This window comes from Hetaerina americana, unplaced genomic scaffold (genome assembly GCF_022747635.1).
Source record: "Hetaerina americana unplaced genomic scaffold, ioHetAmer1.1.p SCAF_6, whole genome shotgun sequence".
Taxonomy (NCBI): Eukaryota; Metazoa; Arthropoda; class Insecta; order Odonata; family Calopterygidae; genus Hetaerina; species Hetaerina americana.
The window spans coordinates 39,107,741-39,126,673 of NW_027287205.1; the positions used below are offsets into that span (position 1 = coordinate 39,107,741).

At 35.1% G+C, this 18,933-nt stretch overlaps 1 protein-coding gene across 2 annotated transcripts in view; it reads right to left on the reverse strand.

Moving 5' to 3' along the window:
* Positions 1 to 253: 253 nt before the first annotated feature.
* Fur2 (furin-like protease 2) overlaps positions 254 to 18,933 on the reverse strand; it is a 662,008-nt gene continuing 643,328 nt past the window's right edge. The window contains exons 7-18 of one of the 2 annotated variants that reach the window (XM_071593475.1): positions 18,586 to 18,750; positions 17,757 to 17,874; positions 13,738 to 14,060; positions 12,150 to 12,567; positions 9,058 to 9,242; positions 8,235 to 8,391; positions 7,218 to 7,492; positions 6,562 to 6,844; positions 5,911 to 6,110; positions 4,372 to 4,644; positions 2,365 to 2,561; positions 254 to 2,003 (exon numbers count right to left, since the gene is read on the reverse strand). In XM_071593475.1, the coding sequence (XP_071449576.1) occupies positions 1,845 to 2,003; positions 2,365 to 2,561; positions 4,372 to 4,644; positions 5,911 to 6,110; positions 6,562 to 6,844; positions 7,218 to 7,492; positions 8,235 to 8,391; positions 9,058 to 9,242; positions 12,150 to 12,567; positions 13,738 to 14,060; positions 17,757 to 17,874; positions 18,586 to 18,750 (2,753 nt within the window). In that variant the 3' untranslated portion in view covers positions 254 to 1,844. The remainder of the gene's footprint in view (positions 2,004 to 2,364; positions 2,562 to 4,371; positions 4,645 to 5,910; positions 6,111 to 6,561; positions 6,845 to 7,217; positions 7,493 to 8,234; positions 8,392 to 9,057; positions 9,243 to 12,149; positions 12,568 to 13,737; positions 14,061 to 17,756; positions 17,875 to 18,585; positions 18,751 to 18,933) is intronic. The other variant, XM_071593474.1, reaches the window with a different exon arrangement.

Genomic DNA, 18,933 nt, shown 5'->3' on the forward strand with positions numbered 1-18,933 from the left:
ACTAACCCCCAGTAATGAATAAAATGGAATGAACAAAAGCCAATATTGTGGGATTTCCACTGTTAATCAAGGAGTAAAAGGAACTAATTAGTAGTAGTCATGGAAATACATTGTAATGAAACTCTTAAATTGATTTTTATAATGCAGTTATTTCATTCTCAAATTCATTCAATTTTTTCAATAGAAGAGCATTTATCTAATGCTAAATGACCTTCAAGTTGAATATTTAACTAAATTTTCAGTCACATTTTCTGTTCCAAAATTGATTTATTATTGATAATCTATTTACAACTTGCCTTGAACCCCAAATTATTATGGAGATATGTTACATTTTTATACAAATATAGTGTCATAAGTATTTGCACATTTCTAAATTTTAAGCGACAATCGTTTGAAAACATAGCACCCATTCAAACTTGGTGTACAGCAATGGACAATTAAATGAAATACAGGAAATTAATTGCAACATAAATTTTCACTGCTATCTGTTCATAGACCGAAAATTCAGGAACACACACACACAAGACTTTTAAAATAAAATGTTATTATATATATATATATACCAATGACAATTTACCACGATTCCAAATTCTGGCAGGTTTCCATAGTATCATAGCAGCCTGGTAATTTAGTAAATATTTAATATTTTCACTAAGCTGAACTTAATAAATTCACCTCAATGGAAACATTAAATGTCACTTCATTAGTTTCTTTCCCATCAGATCCAAAGAGCAGAATGACCTATAACTTGAGGAAGTTGTAAGCCAATATGTTTGTTGAAGGAGTAAATTCAAATTTTATTTAAGTCTTTTGTTGGGATCCAAATATTTAAGAAGATTAGGTAGCTATAAATTTGCTCCCCATGGACCCAGACGAAATATATCTCAATAACAATTGTTTAGGAAGTCGCCATATTTACCACCAAACTCTGGTGCAATAAACAAAAATACCTTATCATTTTGTAGCAAAAACACTGAAGTATGAATGAAATTATATATTCTGTTTTACATTTTAATATTGCAGATTAGACACAACATCATAAGTTTTATAAGCTCTAGGTGCCACATGGGAAGTTTCCAAATTTCCATTTTTCATGCTTTAAACTCTTGTGCATGAATGCAAGCTTACAATTGACACTTCCAATTCACATAGACTTTACTCAACAACAACTTACAAAAACACTTTCATGAAAATGTGAATTAAGTGAACAGCTAAATATCACACTGAAAAAATGTCAATTTATTACATTAATAGGCTCATGTTCACTTCTTTCATACATATATATTACATATATGTGTATCACATTGTTTGCCCATTCTTCTTCATAGCAATAAACATAGTTTCTCACCCATGAAGAGTGAACATTTGAAGACAAACTCCATGGACATGAATGCACAAAGAATGCATGTCATCAACTAGACTTGAATTTTCCAACTCATTACAATTTAAAATAAGCTAGGTTGATTTTTTTCAATTGGTCTCAGACGTAAAAATTAATTATAGGAGAACCTTTTTTCAGCATTTTAAGAATAAGTGACAAAATGTCACATCATCCGTATCAGTTTTCACCAATGTCTCAAAATTTTTTTTCGTGTGTGTCCATTCAAAACGCCACATTCCCTAGTGGAATGGTTCACAGACAGTCAGAATGAGTTTTGTGCAACAAAACATGGTGACCAACGCCTTCTGCAATTTGGCCTCTAACTCACTCTCACCATCAAGGTACGAACCAGGCACTTTGTAATTCCTTAGGCATCCAGCAGCATTTATCCTCCTCCAGCAAGTTCTTGTCGTCACAACACCCACCAAGACCTTCCATGTCCATCCTAGATTATCATCTGTGGCTACGTCTTGGTAAATAGCTGTTCCTCATCGTCATCCTGGTCACTAAGAGTTTCTTCATCTTCAGCTAATGAGATCTTCTCAGTCATTTCCTTTTGACTTCGAGTAGGTAATTTTTCATAGCCCTGCTTCCAGCAAGAGTTACAGTTTGAGTGTACCTGCTTAACGAGGTGACAGAAAGACAAAATGCATGGATAAGTACTACCATCTATTTTTGTAAAAAATAACAGTAAAAATTCTCAGAGTGCCATAAGTAAATAGATGCAAATTCCAATAGCTCAAATTAGCTATAATAATTAGGTCATAATATTCAGTCAGGATTAGGTCAGCCATGGATAAGCTGCTAATTAATTCTTACTATGGGCTTGCAAGCTAGTACAACTATTAGTCAATATTAATCCTGTTATAGGGTCTTCAAAAATTTCTGAAAACGAATGGTCATGTTTTTGAGTTTTTCCTAAATGGGATTGCTATTACCTCTTGATAATATGGACAAATTAATATTATTATCTCCTATCTCACCTGCAGTATTGTAAAAATTAGGCCAAATAATACAACAACTGTTGCACAACCACAAATTGCCAAAGCTGTGACGGTTGCAAAGGGCTCCACTCGAAGAGATGGGCTGTCTTGTTCTCCGACTATGGCTCCAGCCTCTCCACTATCAGCCCCGGCTGCTGTTCTTCTCTTCCCCCCAGAGGAATAGTTGAGGCATTCGCCTGTGGAAGGAAAATTATAAATTAGACATTGATACATTACCTTCTCAACTAATCGAGCTTAGCAGTAGACTTAAGAAACCAAATTAATGTCATGGCCTCTTTTCCAACAAAGAATTAAAAAAATATTTTTGCTGAAAATATGATTAAATTTGAAACTCATAACACTAATTTAGAAAGAGCAACGTCAGTACCCTAGGGTATATAATGATATCCTCTGGAGACAGCAGTTATTCAAAATTAATTTCAGATATCTAACTAATATTTATTGTGAATTTTATTAAAGTCAAAAATATTTACTTCATGGTTCCTCTTTTCTAACCTCCCTGATTATCAAAGATTAAAGAAAGCATCATGAAAGAAGCATTTAATTTCTTCAAAAATAGTCAAATTCCTTCAGGAAATAATGGCTGTGGAGTCAAGACCAGTATGGGAGCTCAAAGAAGATAACAAACGTGGGTGGAGGATGTATTATGAAGTAAATAGATGATGAAGATTTAATTGACTAAGAAATTCTAGCTAATCAGGAAAAATGAAGAATACAATAAGCAACCATTTCAGAGTGTAAAAATCATTCGCCTTGACCGGAATTTTAGACAGCATGAAGAAGCGTAGAAATTATCAGGAACTGAAAAAAAGCAATTCATCCTAGGAAAAAGATTTTCAAAGTGGCATAACAGGTAAAAGGGATGAATTTGTAATGAAGGCTCTGCAAAAGTTTTAGGGACAGTCCCAAACCTATTGCTCTAAAATAGGTTACCAATAAAAGTACGTAATTCTTCAGTATTAGTTAATGATACTGAATGCTTTACAAACTGAAAACTCATAGCATCCATGGCTGATGGAATTTCCGGGTAAACTCATTACTTCTTTGGATAATATTTAAGTATTAATATTCAGAACACAGGTAAAGTTAACCTATCAGGCAATTAAGTATGGTAAGTCTACATTTAATTTGGACAGCAGTGGTAAATCAGATAAAATGTTACATCATAAACTCCTGCATTTTTGTAGAAGAAATTAATTTTGAATGTAGGTCTCTGATATCATAATCTCACAATAATTCAAATTACAAAAATAAATTGAAAACGGAATCTTGAAATATTTATTAAAAAATTCCACAGGTGGTACCATCGACAACTGCAAAACCATTTCACTTTATACATGGGACTTTTTAAGTTTGATGTACGTATTTATTATGATATCATGTATAAACTGAAATATTGAATAGGACTCCTCTCCTGACTTTAAATTCTCATAATATATATTATCAACACCTCAGTAAAGTACTTACAGTCCCCAAGCTCAAATTATAGGTACAAACTCTGATTTCAAAGTATTCAGTCTTTAAACAAATCACAATGTACAAAATAATAATTTTTACGAGGCTTAAACTATTACATTACTGAAATATGAATGAAAGTAAGGCCAGGTTTTATGATCAAATAGTTAAGTTCAAAACTGACTTTTAATTTAATCAATAACCTTAAGACAGTGTTCCCACTATAAAAATGCTTGCATTCACTAATGAGAAGTTGTAATTGTTTATTGAAACAGACTAGTCCGTAATCTACACATTAAATAAACTTCCACATTAACAAATGATTAAATTTAACAAGACATTATTAAACGAAGCCTAAACCACTACTTTTAATTAGAAGTTTCACTTCATTTGACATCATAAATATTAGGACTGGTGTCAGCACCTTTTGATTCAATAGGAATATGAAGATATTGTACAACAATGGAAGCCAGCATGTGCTACTAAAAACCTACTTTTTAGAATAATATAAGTCATTGTCATATTCCTTACCTGTTCCTTGATCACAATGACAGCAGTCTGGAGGGTTCATCTCTGGAGTACAGCATGGCACACATTGGTTGTCAATTCTGTCAAATCTCAAGGGTAAAGCGCAAGATTTACAAGAAACTGGCCCTGGACCTGAACAAGTTCTGCAGCTAATATGGCATGCTCGGCATGATTTCCTTCGGTTGTCATAATACTGCCATGCAAAACACTCTTTGCAGAGCCCCTTCTCAAGCACCATGTATGGAGGACACGAACTACAATTGGAGGGTCCTTCACCTGAAACAAAGGAGGGAAAATGAGGGAATGTGTATCATCCTCGTGACACTGTTGAGTTAGAATTTAATTTTAGCTTTAGTCACTACTTGGCTTGTTAATCATTATCTTTGCAAACTCAATGCTAATGAAAATGAATACTGAAATACATAAGAGCAATTTTAAGTAGGCAAGAGGGTTTTCCCAAAAGTATTACCCATTTGTGCCATATGCATTACTTACGATTCAAGTGGCCACCACTCAATTTCAAATGCTTTCAGTTGTGTGTTTGCTCACTGTATGCGAAGTTTCATAATGTTGTCATTGTTTCTGTGTGTGCTTATCAATGCTTAAGAAAATTGAAAATGCCAGCACTTGTAAAGTTAGGCCCAGGGCTGCGATCAGATTTCTCAATGCAAGAAATGTGTGGCCATGAGGTATTAACACACCCTAGTGATCAAGAGGCTGTACGTTTGCTTTAATGTTTATTATTTATTTTGACTTTTTGGTGTGTCATTCAGGTATATGCGGGCCACTGTTTCTTAAACACACCCAAGTGACTTAGTGTGTGTTCCCTGTCCCACCCCTTACTTGTAACTTTGTTTTATTCCCCCATGCCCTTTTCAAACTTGTGCCAATCAAGTTTATGGTGTTGGCTATCCCGTTTTCATTGCTTCAAGACCGTAGGTACGTTCATATAATATTTACCTTGATAAGTGCCTTTTTATAGAGGCATTGGGACCTCTCAGTATTATATTCCTCCTTTCTCTAACAAGGCTATACAAATGCGAAGGACTGGAGAACTTCTTCAGAGCAAGTGACTTGACCTTGTGTAATGGTTGTAAGGGGTCATTTCAAACCTCCATAAATAATTATGATATTACTCATGTAGGTACAGCAAGAACAGAATTGTGTCATATTTCATTATTCAAATCATTTTTGAAATATGTAATATAGTTAACACTTGAAGAGTAACATAATTAACAGAATAGAAAACGTTATTTAGGATGAATTGAAACATCAGCTGTGTTGAATAACTCATAATTATTGGGTGGATGTCATTAAAAATTTCTTTATTGGAAAATAAAATGTAATAGCTATTCTTGAATGAAGAAATCATTATCACAAGTTAAAACATCTAAATGTTCAGCTAGTCACTGACAGTTCTTATCTTCTCTTCTAATAGTATCATCACTACTTCATAGGAAAGAAATAGATTCCCAAAAGGTAAATATCACTCAACATTTAAGTAACAAATTTGATGGGGTTATGAACTGACATAGTATTTACCTTTGCAAGTTCTGCAGTAATGGTGACACTTCTGACAGCCATACTCTCCTTTGTAATACCCCTCTGGACATTCTGGATGGCATTCTCCAGCCGCTAGTTGCCAACCCTCTGGGCACGCCACACACTGGTCCCTTCTAGGTCCACTGCATGTCATGCAGCTCAAGTAGCACTTGGCACAGACACCACGATCACTGTAATACCTAGAGAGGCAAAGGAGAAATTGGTTAAAATATCATCATCACATATTTTAAAACGAATTTCATTCCAGTGGAACATGAAAGAGTTTATATTTATTTCATTTATTTATTTATTTATCGACTTAATTGGGCAAGGTTGAGACCTATAGTCCCTTCTTCCACCTAACCCTTACATTACAGACATTACATTGAAGACAATCACATACAACCAAGCCCTAGATGGAGGAAAATCCACCTAGGCGGGAATCGAACTCGTGACCTCTGGGTTGGTAGGCGAGGACGTTACCCCGCCACCACCGGGGCCAGCGGGGTAACATCCTCATTATACAGAGAAGAAAAATAATAGTTCACAAAATTTACTAGAAAATGGGCTGGAAAATTTCACAGAGCAACAAGGAGTTAAATGAAATGAACAATATGAAATCATGTTCAGGCAGGAAACTATTATATTTACCCATCAGCACAAGTGGATCTGCATTCACCACTTTGCAAATGGAGGCCTTCAACACACTGGGTACAGTTGTGGAGGGAAGAGCAAGAAACACAAGTGTGAGGGCATGGTGTACATGTTCCTCTCTCTGGAAACACTCCCTTCTCTGGGCATGTGGAAAGACACTGCCCCTGGTGAAGGAAGAGAGGAGAGGGGCAGGCAAGACATGAATCTTCAGTGGGCCCCCAGCAGCTTTCACACGTGGAGTGACAAGGTCGGCATCCTCCACCTCCATCATGGTATTCCGCTGTAAAAAATTAATTATTTTCATATTATTAGCAAATCTGTTATCCTGGTGACTTTATTTCAGGCATGATTTGAAAGTTGAAGGAACTAACCATATAAATTATAAAAAGCAATAAATTATGCAAATTCAAGAGTCAACTTTGTTGCATACTCTCTGTTTGTAAATTCTCGTATGGGATTTATGAAGCAACTTATTTTTTTAAGTGGGTAGGATTGATAGAATTCTCACATTGTTCAGTTAACCAGTAAAAGTATAAGAATATTAAGGAGGTTTTATTCTATACTAAAATTTTTGGTCTTGGTATATGAATCAAAGTTCTGGCTCAAAATTTAATATTCAAAGAAGATGCTATATCCATTGAATTTGAACGGACCTGAGTCACACTGATTGCTTCCAGGTGGCATACATCTTCCACGTCTACTGTCCAGAATCCATCCTGTGGTGCATGTAAGACATGTGGGTCCATCACATGTGGTACAACCATGACGGCACTCCAAGCACTCCCTCCTCTTCTTGTCAGCATAATACCCTTCAGGGCAGGTGTTTAGACAAGTTCCAGAGAGGGCAAAGCGACCCGGGCGGCAAGATACACACTGTGTCTCACTAGAGCCATTGCAAGTTTCACAGGAGGAGTGACAGGGAGCACAGCTGTTCCAGAAGTACAGAAAAGAACATTTGGCATATTTCAGAAGAATTTCTTATTTCATGGACTCATGTGGTGCAATCATAAAGTGCATTTCAGGGCTGGTTCTTAGTTTCCTTTACATTTATACAGTAGAAGACATTTCCATTCTTTAGAAAATTGGTAGGTTTAACATTAGGCAGTTTTTATTATATTACATTATATTTTTATTACAAGGGAAATATAATATATAATTTTGCTTAAAGAAAATACCTTTTACTTTCTTCCAACAATGTTTAGTTGTAATTGAAGAATAGTCTATAAAATAGGAACCAAGACAACTGCAGTCATCTCATACCCAATTATAATGTGCAAAAAAATGTCACATAAAACAAAATTTTGGGTTTTGGATCATCCAGAGAATATGCTATTCAGCACAATGCTATTTTATCTTGAACTATAGGGTGTGGCAACATAACTTCCTTTTTTCAAAAGCAAAACCCCTTTCAAAAAGAAAGTTATGTTGCCGCAACCTGTATGATATCTTCAATCACTTTCTTTTACCTTGACTAGACTGACTTACTTCACAATGGCAACTTTTAACATTTAGTAGCTGTCTGTACATCTGTATGAGTATTTCATTTCATGAACTTGACTAAGTGTGGCAAGTGATAATTTGTATTGAACACATATCTGAGAGCACTAAATAACCAATCAGAAATTTGTGGGGCTACAGTGGAAATGATAACCTAATTCCAACAAACTTACTTGTAATCACCAGTTTCATATGTATATGTTGGACAGGCTGGGTAGCATTTGTTATTATACAGAACTAAATGGTGATCACAGCTTGTGCAGTGATCTGGTTTGTCTTGACAGCTACCACAGTTTGATTCACACGGGATGCAAACACTTTTCTCTGTATCTGGAATAGAAACATAGAATGTTAGATTGAATGAACTTGCTTCAGTAATACCAATGGAAATACCACGATAAAGCATTGCCTGCAGCCATATTTACTGGTGAATTTAATCAATAAAATTGGGGTGGTTGGTCATGAAAAACTTGAATTTTACAGGGTTTTGCAATTGATTGGGAGACCTTTCCTTCAAAGAAGTCAAATGAATTTTAGATGGTGAATCTCTACATGTAACATGAAAATTGAAATGGTGAATGTAAAATTATTTCATAGACAGAAAAAAGATAGATAATTTTCACTTAAAATGAAATCTTCAGGTATGTATATTTACTTTCATGTTTTCCTAGGTGCTCAAATTTAATGCTGGGACATCTGCTTGAAGATTATTTTCCAAATGTGCATAATGGTGAAATGCTAATAAGTGAAGCTTAGCTAATTATTTAATACCATAATAAATTGATAATAATAAAAACATGATAAAAAATTGCTTAGCTTTGATCACACCATTTTAATATCCTTAAATGTTTTAAAAAAACATGATTCAAAACAAGAAATTAACTGACATTTTCATTTGACAGATTAATACACTTAAATTCCAGGTCTGTGAATGGTAACACTTTAAGCTCTGTCATGTCTAGTAACATGAAGTGTCCAAGGATTTGAATTACCAACCTTCAAGATAACCTTCTGGACATTGCTGTAGGCATACAGAGAGGTCAGTCACTCTAAGGTGAGCAGGGGCACATACAAGGCAGCTGTCCTGACCAGCACCTGCACATGTCTCACAAGATTCATGACACGGCCAGCAGAACTGTGCTTTTGGGAAGCTTCGAGGTGGACATTTACTCACACAAGTTCTGTTAAATAAAAATACAGATATTTTCTATAACAAATACACAATTAAAAAGGTCAGATATTTAAAAACAAATTGATTCTAAAAAGCCATGATACAAACAATTTTAAGTTCAACTATTTCATACTGTTTAAAACAACATATTTACTACAATAGTTTAAATGATAGCCATCATTCATCAACAAATTGAAGTAAACATTTTCTGATTGGCGTAAGATAGTTTTTGCTACTAAAACCATGCCTATGTGAATCTTTGCTACTTTTCCTCTGGGTGCTATGTTTTATATTTGGTCAAACATGGAATTCTCGTTTGGTCAAAGGATGCTCATTTGAAGAACAACTGTGTTCCTATACTTTTTAACAAATTATAATTTTCTATCATATAAAATATTTACCTTTTTCTTAACTCAATCTAAAATTTTCACATAGAAAAATTTGGTCATAATGCTTTGGTCACTTAACTATGGTTTCACTTAAGACCAAAAAGGCCACCAATACATCCAGAGCAAAATTATACCCAGCAAGTATCATTATTATTCCTCAAAAATTACCTTTGCATTTCTTTCTTTTGCAAGCTTAAAATAAATTTGTAGTTATTTATCTCAATGAAACTACCAAAGCCATGCATAATTCTATGCTTATGGTGAATGAATAAATTGAATTGAATTGAATATTCCTTCGATGAGCAATAACATCTCGGCAGTCGGAGAACAGTGATTACACATGTAATTGGATGCAAAACAGTTGACACCCAAGTGAAAATGTGACCAAATCCAAAAATGAAAAATATATTGGGTAAACATAAGTATTTTTTTTAACCCTAGTGAATAATGAGAATTCAAACTGAATACATAAGAAATAGAAAGATACTACCTTGATCAAAAATTTCCCGGAATTTATTCAGAAAATTAAAAATACAAGTTTATTCATCTAAATCTATATTGTCCCCTTCAAAGTAATCCCCATCGACTGCAACACACTTATGCCAGCGCTTGATCCAATCCTCGAAACATTTTTTATATTCGGTTTTCGGTATGTCCATCAGTGCTTCCTGCGATTTTTCCATTACTTCCTCTCGGCTGCTAAAACGCGTTCCCCGTAATGGTTTTTTAACTCGATTGAACAGAAAGAAGTCACAGGGAGCCAAATCAGGTGAATTCGGTGGCTGTTGGATGGTATTTGTTGCATTTTTCGTCAAAAAATTACGAATAATGATAGCACTGTGCGACGGTGCGTTATCATGGTGCAAAATCCACGAGTTTTCTGCCCACATTTCTGGTCTCTTTCGGCGAATTGCTTCACGCAAACGTCTCATAACGCCCAAATAATACTCTTTGTTTACTGTCTGGCCTTCTGGCAAAAATTCATGATGCACTACACCGTTGTAATCCATGAAAACCGTCAGCATTGCCTTCTTTTTTGACTGAAAACGACGTGGTTTTTTTGGTCTCGGCTCATTTGGTGAACGCCATTCACTTGCCTGATGTCTGGATTGCGTGTCGTACTCATAAACCCACGTCTCGTCTCCAGTAATGATCCTTTTGATGAATGTGGGATCGGATTCAGCCTCGCAAATCATGTCTTTTGCGACGTCAACACGGTCTCTTTTTTGCATGAAATTGAGGTCTTTTGGCGCCAACTTTGCTGCTACACGACGGAAACCCAAATCATTAACCACAATGTCTTGGGCGGATCCATAGGCAATGTTCAAGTCCTCCGCTATTTCTCTGATGGTTGATTTGCGGTTATTGACCAACATTTCTTTTACTTTATCAATTTTTTCACCGACTTTCGATGTCGATGGTCTGCCACTGCGTTCATCATCTCCGATTGACTCACGACCACTTCTGAACCGCTCGTGCCACTGGTAAACGACCGTTTTTTTATAGAGAATCGTTGCCGAAACACTTTTCCAACATTTCCAACGTCCGTGCGCCACTAAATCGGTTTTTTACGCAAAATTTAATACAAGTTCGTTGTTGCAAATTTAAATCCATTTCTGAAATTGTAAAAAATCGCCAACACACACAGAGATAGATGTACTCTTGGCTACGTAACTTTTGCAAATGTCAAGTTATGACACTAAGATTTAAAGGGAATATCAACAACAGATGTACCAATTTAACAAAAAAAACAGAACTCAAATCGGAACGATGGGAGCGCCACACGGTGGTTATTCCGGGAACTTTTTGATCAATGTAGTATATGGACAAAATTAACACTGCCCTTTGAACCAGATTGGCTAACCAATGTACTGATTATTATTATTATGCATTGTCCATTAAAAAATCCCGGCTATGTAGGCACTGGTGTAGAGGTTTGTGAGGAATAATACTGAGGTATAAATGCCAACAAATAGAAATGTGAAATATTTGGAAATGCATAGTTTGAAACAACCGAATAACCTTTTGATTAAAAAATAAGTTCCTCCCTCATTAAAGAAATAATTACATGAACTAGGTCACCTAATATTTTAAATTTGGGTGGGATGGTAAAATTTATCACATCGGTCCAATAAACTTAGCCCAGGTGGCAGCATGCATCCCTCCACCACCACTTATGACATTTTAAACTTTCTCGAGCGGCTCAAACCAATTCCCTAGCTGACATGCAGCCTCTTACAAGCCCTGACTTAATGAACCGGACCGAGCATGATTGATACCTCCAGGTAGACACTATGTTTCCACTTAAAATATTTTAAATAATAAAAAGTCTGCTTAAATCATTTAAAAAAATTCAAAATTATTGTTGCTGAAACTCAATGCGCTATAAATTGCTAAGCCTTAAAGCTAACTATTTAGAGATTCAAATACACTTTCTATGCTCATAAATTTGATTCCATGAGATGCATAAATAATGGAATATTTCATCACCACTCATATTTATGAAAATAGAAATTACACAGACTTACCCATCTAGCTTATAGTATTTGCAGGTAACACACTGTGCGGGTCCTTTTCCATAACAACCTTGAGAATCACACTGAGGATCACAGTCGTACAATATGTGCTTGCCATCCTGAACGCTGCCTTCCACAGCACCAACTTCCAATGAGTTTTCTTTTGCTGGAGAGGCTGAAACCTCAACCTTCTCGCTCCCTGATACACTGTACACATTTTGATAATTGTGATAGGTTCCAGCAAAAGATGCTGTAGGAGTACCACCAAATATTACGCTTGATCCTTGAGCGATGGGTGCCGATGGCGCAGTTGGGTAGGCAACCAAGGAACCAGCATGATTCCCTGGTCTTCCACCTGCAGCACCAGACCTAAGGCGGATAGGGTCTGTGGCAGTTCCATAGAAGATGAGCTGCCACTTCTTCAAAATGCCTGCAGTGAAAAAAATTCCAAAAAAATGGATCAATGAAACAAGCAGATTGACTGACTTTTTTGCTAGAAACAGAGAATGATGCAACATTAGCTTGACAATTGAGGAAGATAATGCATTATGAGTGACCTATGGTCACAAGATTGCAAAGCATGGAATGTCTACGCTTGCATTTTCTACTAAGAGGATGTAAAATAAATGCTTATTCTTACTCATGAGATGTTACTGCCCATATAACTGTGATCAATCTAAAATGATATCTGTGACAAAGAGCTTCATGAAATTTGTTTTGATTCTATTTGAGCTTTCTTTGCTCTATAATAATTAACATTTAGTTCTCAGAGGAAATCACACGCACAATTTTCATAAGGTAGAAGTAAATGTAGAAAAAGCTTAATTGTAAATTTAAATGCAATGCTGACAAGTACAAGAAGACAGCTGGATTAGAAGTAGAACAGGAAAATAATGATGTGATAGCAAAGGAAAATGAGCAATGTCAATTTGAATTCATATACTTTTAGCAAGTTTTGGCCCTGGATAACAAAAATATATACGACTACTTTGGTGTTTTATCATTTGAATCACTTTATTGCAATGCTATTTGTTGCTTCTGAGTGTTCACTATACACACTAGGGAAACAAAACAACTGAAACAATGAAAAGAAATCTGATGTATTAATGTGATGGCATAATAGGTATTTTACCATTCTTAACTTCATATTCTTAAGCAGGGAATATCATAATTGTCCAATTCCATCGACTAAAGCTATTTTTTTCAATCATAGTTCAACTGAAATTCACTAAATGGAGTCAAAATAGGAGATAAAAAACACAATGAATTTGATAAAATTTTGCAATGGCTGATTCTGTTCCATCAGGCCAGTCAATATTGCCCAGCTAACGGGCTTTGTCACACATTTTGATAGTTATGCAATAGATCAAAATGATAAAACTTATATCTGAGAGACACTGCCCATGGCCTAGGCAATATTTATTTTTTTTATCCAAATGGTGTACACTGATGCAATGGAAGTACACTTTCCAGCATAGCAAAAATTATAAAAGATCTGCTAAGCCTGACTGGACGTTTATGCATTACCCAAATGTTGGGCAGTGAAGTAGTGAGTGTAATAAAACTTAAGGTAGTCACATTAAAAATAAACCATGCCTACCTGGTTGGTTTACATGCCTACTCCCACCATTTAGAATCTGCAATGTCCATCTTCCATCAGCACGCTCTCCCCAGAAATGGACACTCAAAAATGGCCAATCATCAAAGTTTGAACTAATTACATCCCTCGGTCTCTCAAAGAGAAGCGTGGATGTGGTCCCCATTGGAGAAGTGAGGGCTACTCGAAGATTTCCTCGAGGGAAAAACCGCAGTGAAATTTTACATTGCACATGCTCAAGGAAGCGCACTTCATTATAAGTTCCATGACACCCATCAACATCCATGTGCACAGTCAAGGAGGCTCCAAAGATTGGTTGCATTTCTCTGAAAAACAATAATCATGATTTGATGAAACATTTTACAACAAATTTACCTTCACAGAAGGTTTATTTACTATTTATTTAATTTTATTTCTAAATAATTAAGCTTCCTCACATAATCTGGAAATAATATATGCACATTTTGGCAGAAAAATTAAACCTATAAGTTTTAATAAGTTTATAAATATAGATTATGCATATATAATTAATTCTAAAGGTAAAGGAAATGTAGAAAAATTATTCATAAAAGGATCTACATAGATTCAACTCATTGTGCCATAGGTATATTGAAAGTTCTTTTAATATGGTTCGATAAAAAGAATTTGGAAAATCAAATTCAACTTTGTCTACATTCATAAAACAATCATGCAAAATTAACAACCGTGTTTGACAAAACCAAGCCTGAACCAGAATGGAAATGCCTTCATATGCCAAAAAATGAAGATTTCATAGACTAAAATATGAAGATTTCAATGCAGCACTATTAAACTCTTCAATCAGGCAAGACCTCAGATTGATCCACGTTCTGGTCCTGTGTTAATGCTGAAGACAGGCACTTTGGCATTTAAATTGATTTTAAGACTGATTCTGGTTAGCTCATGGTGAGAAATGGAGTTTTATTTGAGTTTTTTTCTCTGGGGAGTTAGGAAATATTTCCCATTATGTGACCTTTGGGAGGGTTTATTTCAAATTTATCTAAATTACTCAAAGATTTTTGAGCAAAGACATTCTTAATGCTGATGAAACTGGCATGTTTCATCACTGCCTCCTGGAATAGACTTTAGCATTTAAAAATTAGCATTGCTCTAGGGGAAAAATATCTAAATAGTGAACTACTGTATCGGTGAAGTAAAGTTCTGGAAAGAAAAATTTTAGAAAAAATATTTGGTGGAATGGATCTTTTTCCAATAAGCACAAATGTTCTTCAGCCATTGCATCGGGGCTTCACCTTAAGTGCCACTAAGAAAAGTCAATACTCCAGCAATATACATCTAATATTGAAACAAATACTAGGCAATTAAGGAATGAACTCTTTTGGAATCATTGTGTTTCTAGCATGCCGCTTGGAGCTAAGTAACAGCTGGAAAAATAGAAAAGTTTTTCACTCTGCTTCATTTTCATCTCCACTGACAGCCGCAGTTCATGTACAAAGTGAGCCTATCTGAGATGTACTGAAGATTACTTATGCTGGGAATTTGAGTTGCTTATTCAGTCATGTGTCTGACATGATGAAATTGACAATGGAAATGAGTGTTCATATCAGAGAAGTGAGTGTTTATATCAAAGAATATGATCATGTTGCCATTACAGTGATACTAACAGATATTGTAATTTTAAATACGACCACACTAAATGCAATGCATTAATGTAAGATTGGCAGTAGCAATGATGACTGTGAAGCTATATTGTTGACCTTCCATTGCCCTGTTGATGTCCATGGGATGTTTAAATGTGTGCCCTGATTTTTGGAAACTCAGGCTGATAGGGACAAATCGCATAAAATGATTTCTGGGGGAAAACTAAATGGGGACAAATTGTATAAAATGAATCTGGAACATTTTCTGGAGCATAAAATAATTACCAATAACATTCAGTGATGTGCTGTCATACTTTGAAATTTTATGAAAATTATGTTCGTAAAAATAAATTAATAAAAAATTTCCTATCAATAAACAGTGAATCTACATTATTTTTCTTTATTTCATGTTTTTATAATTTAGATTATTTTATTATTTCAGAAGTAATAAAGGCAACAGAGACACTTATACCCTCCATTTTTGCAGGATGTGAGAAGTAGGATCCCTGAGAATGAACTGCAGCGAAAGAGTTAATAAAAGTTTAATGAAAACTTCGATATGGAGTCTAATTTCATTAGGCCCAAAAACTTGGTTGTTGATGAAAGACAATAGGCATGGATAGGAGACTTTTGAAAGGTGGATGTGGAGAAAGATTGAAAAGGCAAAGTGGATGGAAAGGGAAACATGTGCAGAAGTGCTAAGCATGGTGAGGATGGAGAGGATATTGTTAGGAGAAATCCAAAGGAGGCAGGAAAGATTGATGCAGAGAATTTTGATTGGCAGTGGGATGTTGAAGACTGTGATAGAGGGGAGAATGTTGGACAAATGAGGAAGGGGCAGGATTTGGGTAGGGATACTGGATGGAATGAAGAGAGAAAGGAAATTTACAGGATTGAAGAGTGGATTATTGTAGCGTCAAGTTGAGTCTTGTTAGGTGAGGTTTAGGAATGTAGCCTGTATTTTGGCCTGTACCCATCCAAAACTTACCAAAATGGTAGGCCACATAATAATAATGTACATTATAAGCTATCATAAATAAGAATCATTGGTTTCTCTTTCTCAGTACCATGTTGAAAAGACTTTCATAACCCAACAATAACTATGAGTTTTTACCTATTGAACCAAGATAGAGGTGAAGTATACAGGGATGAAAAAAACTGGCAAAACCAGAGGATAGAGGAGATGAGGGTGGAGAATTCTTAATAAATATAGAAAGCAGCAATTTAGGGCTTCTGCTTTTGTAGTTTGAAATGGATGCATTAGACTGGATGCCAATTTTCATGACGTAGTGGCTCCTAGAAACAGCATATTACTGCTAAAGTGCAGTACATCCTTTGAAAACTTCTGACAAACTTTAGAATTCAATAGTTAACTTACACTTTGATGGTGTGTGTTGATTACTTAAGTATTTATTATGATATCTGTATAGATACTGCTAGTACTGACTGCAGTAATCAGGAATATATGCTTTGAAGTCATGAAATTCAAATCAATGCTTTTTGCAAAAGTTTTTTTATTTCTTCCTCAATTCCCTAAATTTTGCAGTTCTTTTCTTTTTTGGATAAAGCAAAGGCCAAACAATTATAGCAGATTCTCTTAGAGGTAATCTTGACAATGTGATAAATGAAATAAACACGCATTGATGTTTAACATTTCTCGCTTGGTGCTAGAAAAGAAACCAGCTGGCATAACTGAGCAACTCTTCCAGCTAAGATATTTTCCAATTAAACACTTATTTTTTTCTCCTTTTCTATAATTTTCCTCTCAATATTTGTTCACTTGTATTTGCTGAAATATATTGGGAAATATGTTTGGGTGTGTTACTGTTTCCCTCTTCATGTGTTGTGACCATAAATTTTGGAAGAAGTTAATCTGGATCCATTCAATCGATGGTATGTTATATCTCTCTATATGTAATCGCTGTTAAATTTTTATCAGCAAGGTCTGCTTTGACAAATGCATTTGATGAATACAGAGAATATTTGTATTGACACTATGGTATATTAATTACCTTTCATAAATAAATTATAAAATCAACATGTATTCAAAATTTCCATGCACGGACACATTAAGTGAGACCTATCAGTCTTAAATAATTAGTTTATCTTCATAATTTTAATACTTTGCATTAATTGAAATACATTTCTACCAGTAAATATGAGAAGTTGCAATGCCCACTCCTGAAAATGGGGTGGGTGCTGCAACCTGCTGGAAAAGTATAATAATAAATAACTTCAACGCTATAAATGGCTGCTGGGTAACCTAAGTGTCATTTATGAGTGATGGTGCTGCCATATATCATCATTTAAGTGAAAGACTTGATACTGACAGTAAATAAGAAAGTTACCAATAGGTGCCGTAGCATCAATTCATGACATCTGATAAGTACTCAACAAACTTACTTGTTTTCATTTATTTCCAGGGACTTGCATATGTGTTGTGGAGGAGCTGTTGTCCATTTTTCAGCAAGTGTGACCATTGCTGCAGCATCCATCAGTCCATATCCAAATTTATGACTCACTGAAAGGAAGAAAATATTTCACATAAAAAATAAATGAAATATATTTAGAGGAGATAACAGCATAAATATTAGCATGGAGAAAATAGTACATGTATTTAGTGAGTTTAGTGAACAATGATAGAGTTTAATCAAAAAGGGCTGAAGTGGTAATCAGAATCCCTTTCTCATTGTGGAAAGACTGTTTACACAGTCTTTTACCTGTTTCTATTGTAAAGCTAATATGGGTTTGGTATTCTTCTTGCATTGTGTAGCATCCACCATCATTAACACAAAAACGCTGCTCCACTGACCCCATCAACACATCAACAAGCTAGGATTTATATCTTTCTTTTGGTGTTAAACATAAGGCCTGATTCATCAATTTTTTCATTTCAAAATATTACTTTCCTCTTTGTAAATAAAAAAGAATTTCTTACATCAGTTAATATATTTCAGACATGACATGAAAACAAGGAAATAGACTACCCTTTCATTATATTTGCTGGTGGAGAGAAAATAAAATATCTTCATGCCAATGTATGCAGAAGGAAAAATCTAACTTACTCAGGAATGTATACAATACCAGATGCATAACTTATTCTTCATCAAAATAATAGTTTCTGAACACCTGTCAACTGGATGCAATATGGTAGAAATTTATTTATGTATATATTTATCATTATATGCAAAGGAGCTGGTCATAAGGTTGGGCAATGGTGATTGGTGATTACCTTTTCTTTTCACTCCATTTACGATCCAGCCAGATTCCTTCTCTAGTGGTGCAGATCGTGAAGTAAGAACCACAAGGTATTGCATATCTCGCCATGTTAGTTCAGGATTGGCTTCTAAGGCAAGGGCGCAAATTCCAGCTGCTAGAGGAGCAGATGCTGATGTACCTGTAAATAAATGACCATATTTATATGAATCAGGAAATAATAATAAAAGAGCATATGACGGTGTAAATTACATTAATGGAAGCCAGAATATTGATGCAAAATGTAAAGTGTACTTTAAGCAATAAACTACAACGTAAAATTTATATAAATTCAAACATACTACACCAAAACCTCACCAGTCAA